The sequence below is a fragment of the Acanthisitta chloris genome, unplaced genomic scaffold (assembly GCF_000695815.1).
Source record: "Acanthisitta chloris isolate BGI_N310 unplaced genomic scaffold, ASM69581v1 scaffold8184, whole genome shotgun sequence".
Lineage (NCBI taxonomy): Eukaryota > Metazoa > Chordata > Aves > Passeriformes > Acanthisittidae > Acanthisitta > Acanthisitta chloris.
Genome location: NW_008667742.1, coordinates 133,572 through 137,133, shown reverse-complemented (window position 1 = coordinate 137,133; position 3,562 = coordinate 133,572). Strand labels below are relative to the sequence as shown.

General features: G+C 49.9%; 1 protein-coding gene across 1 annotated transcript; it reads left to right on the top strand.

Annotated features, from left to right (window-relative positions):
* Positions 1 to 1,035: 1,035 nt before the first annotated feature.
* ATP6V1G1 (ATPase, H+ transporting, lysosomal 13kDa, V1 subunit G1) lies at positions 1,036 to 3,355 on the top strand (the record flags this gene model as incomplete). The annotated part of the gene is made up of 2 exons (XM_009072641.1): positions 1,036 to 1,209; positions 2,645 to 3,355. Coding segments are annotated over 2 exons (348 nt in total), but the record flags the coding sequence as incomplete, so codon positions are not given.
* Between the last annotated feature and the right edge of the window lie 207 nt (positions 3,356 to 3,562).

The following is a 3,562-nucleotide window of genomic DNA, read 5'->3' as shown; positions in this document are numbered from 1 at the left end:
CTGATCTATTTATATCTGCCCTGAGTTGTGGTTCTACCCCCTGACAGTGTTTCAAGAAGCAAATTGTTGTACTGCACTCCAATGATGATAATCTTGCAGGGCTGAATGTGGTGGGAAGCCAGAAGGGAAGTTAAGGCAGTGACCAGTTTTTGTCTCAGTTTCACAATTGGTCTGGGACAAAGTTAAGACTTAATTATATTTTTTTTGCTGTACTCTCTGGGACCGCTCAGGTTGCACACTCATGTGGGTCAGGGCAATCCCAGACTTGGTACAGACTGGGAGGAAAAACTCATTGGGACAGCCCTAGGGGGAAGGACTTGGGGGTTCTCCTTGATGAGAGGCTGGACATGCCCCAGCCATGTGCACTTGCACCCAGAAACAAACTGGGCTCATCTCCACAGTGTGAGCACCAGGTCATGGGGGGATTCTGTCCCTCTGCCCTGCTCAGGTGAGGCCTCACCTGCAGTGCTGCCTCCAGCTCTGGGGTCCCCAGCACTGGAAGGACATGGAGCTGTGGGAGTGAGTCCAGAGAAGCCCATGGGTCTGTTCCAAGAGGTGGCACAGCTCTGCTCTGGAGCCAGGCTGGGAGAGCTAGGGGTGTTCAGCCTGGAGAACAGAAGGCCTTGGGGAGACCTTAGAGGCCCTTCCAGTGCCTGAAGGGGCTCCAAGAGAGCTGCAGAGGGACTTTGGACAAGGGCCTGGAGTGCCAGAACAAGGGGCAATGGCTTCCTACTGCCAGAGGGCAGGGACAGATGGGATATGGGGAAGGAATTCTTCTCTGTGAGGTGCTGAGGCACTGGCACAGGTTGCCCAGAGAAGTGTTCCAGGACAGGCTGGATTGGGCTTGGAGCAACCTGGACTAGTAGGAGGTGTCCCTGTCCCTGGCAGGGGGTAGAATGAGATGACCTTTAAGTCCTTCCAGCCCAAGCCCCACAAGGCTGCAGGGGCTGTGGGTGTGCAGTGCTTGGCTGGTGTGTGCTACAGCAGGAGCTGCTGCAGCAGCAAACACTGTGGTGATGGTTGTGCATTGTGCAGCTGGAGAGGTGTGGGGAAGAGGCTCTCAATGCTTTCTCTCCCTCATTTCCCTTGGTCTGTTCCTTGGAAACAGGGAAGAACCGGAGGCTGAAGCAGGCCAAGGAGGAGGCGCAGGCAGAGATCGAGCAGTATCGCCTGCAGCGGGAGAAGGAGTTCAAGGCCAAGGAAGCAGCGGTTGGTTTTCTACATCATTCATTTACCTCCAGTCCCTTAGCCTTGTGCTTGGGGTTACTTGCCCTAAAAGCAGCCCTTGGGGTGCATCGTGCTGCAGGAGAAGCACTTCCCTCACTGCTTTCCTCTGATGCACTGCCACGTGCCACGGAAAAAACAGTGGAAATGACTCAACATGGTGTGTTGCATCTCAACAGCCAGAACTAGTTACTGACAGGGAATGAACTTAATCAGCTCATGGATTGGCTCGTACCCTGATGGGTGGCAGCCTCCCAGAACCTGCAGTGTCCAAAAAGAGACCAAGCTCATCCCTCTTGTGATGTGTCTGTGATGCTAACATGGTGGAGACCAATTGCCTTATAGTTGCTGCACTCATGCTGAAGCAGCTACAAGGCTTGTGTTCTGTATAGCAGTGTTACCTGCTGTGTCCCAAGGGGTGCTTTCCTTTCCTTCTGAGGTATTCCCAGTAAGCACAGAACTGAGGCGTTCCAGCAGCCAAGGTTGTTTCCACTGCCTGTGTGCCCCTGTCAGTTCCAAAATCTTCAGGAGAATGACCTGGCATCCTCCCCTCTGTCTATCCTCTGGTTAGCACAGTGCCACCTCCTCTGTCTCCTGCATAATCACCTTCAGTGGGTCAGGAATACTTCTTACAATTGATTTTTAGCTTGGTTCACTAGGGATGTGACCCTCAAGGTTCATTAGTCCAACTCCTGCCCTGCACAGGACATCCCAACAATCCACCCTGTGCCCGAGAGCATTGGCCAAACACTCCTGGAGCTCTGTCAGCCTTAGGGCTGTGCCCACTGCCCTGGGGAGCTGTTCAGTGCCCAAACACCTCTGGGGGAAGAACCTCATCCTGATACCCACCTAACCCCCTCACCTCGACACACCTCCAGCTGTTCCCTTGGATCCTGTCACTGGTCACCAGAGAGGATGGTAGAGATTTTTACAAAGATCGTCCAAGGGTAGAAACAATGGGATAATGTGAACTGTGCTAAACTAACTCACGGGTGTTACTTTTCCTACACTCTCTAGTACAGTAGTGCCCAGGGGTTCCAGCTATCTGTACAGCAGAACCTTTGTTTTGGGCACTCCTTGGAAGCTCATGCTCTAAACTAGTAGATAATGAATAAATACCCCATGGCAGGGGGTTGGAACTAGATGGTCTTTAAGGTTCCTTCCAACCCAAACCATTCCAGGATTCTACAAAAGGGGATAAAAGGCAGGGCCTGAGGATGAAATAGAAACTTGGATAAGCTGAGTGGGAAATCTGAGCAGAAAATCTATTAGCACTTCTTTCTTTTTAAGTGCTGTTCCTCCCTCACTGAAGATTAATGGTTGAGATGCCTTGAGACAGTCTGGAATAACAAACTACTGAGCTTGGCATGGTGATTTCCTTGTCATGTTGCTGCATGTGAGCTGCCTCTTTCCTTTGTAGGCACTTGGATCTCATGGCAGCTGCACCACTGAAGTTGAGAAGGAGACCCAGGAAAAGATGAGTGTGATCCAGCAGAACTTCCAGAAGAACCGTGAGGTGGTGCTGTCCCAGCTGCTGTCACTGGTGTGTGACATCAAACCCGAGATCCACGTGAACTACCGCATCAATGGGTAGTGGGGGAAGAGGGAACAAGTGTACTGGAAATGCTGGGAATAATGTGTGAGCTTCAGGTGGAATGTACAGCTCTTAGCCATACCTTAACTGTCCTTCTTGTACATGTGTTACATTATTTCAGTGAGCTGTTGGAGTTCTGTTAGTTTCTCTTCTGACACAAACATTACTGGCCATATCTCAGATCTGTGCTAAGTTATTACATAGATATTCCAGTTGGCACATCAATGCTCCCTTTTTATCTTGATAGGGTTCCATGAGAGGCAAAGTAGAAAGGGGAGATAGATTCTGGCCTGTGTCAGTAATTGTTAAACTTGTGTAACTGTGTTCTTGTTGACCAAAATGCATTTTTCAGTGTGTTGTTGAACCTTTGTCCAGGGGTTAAACCCTCTGGGAAGAATTCTCTGGCTGTACAGTGCTGGCTGATAATTTTCAGGTGCTTGAGTTTCTCTGTATTGAATATCCTCTGTATATTCTGCTGTTAGCTTTGAGGTACAAGTCTGGCACTGACACCTGAAAGTAAAAACACTTCACTCCAAAGCCTCTAGTCAGTCTGGTTATTCCTTCTAACTTGTTCTGGAGTGCTGGCAGGTGCCCCATGGACACTTCAGAGTGACCATCAAGTATTGATAAAAGCAAGAGTAAGAGATGCAGCAAATATCTGAAGGTCACAGCAGGTAGGTTAAAACCCATTACAGAGCTCCTCCTCTTGGCTCCAGTCTGATGCTTTACCTGCCAGATCATTCT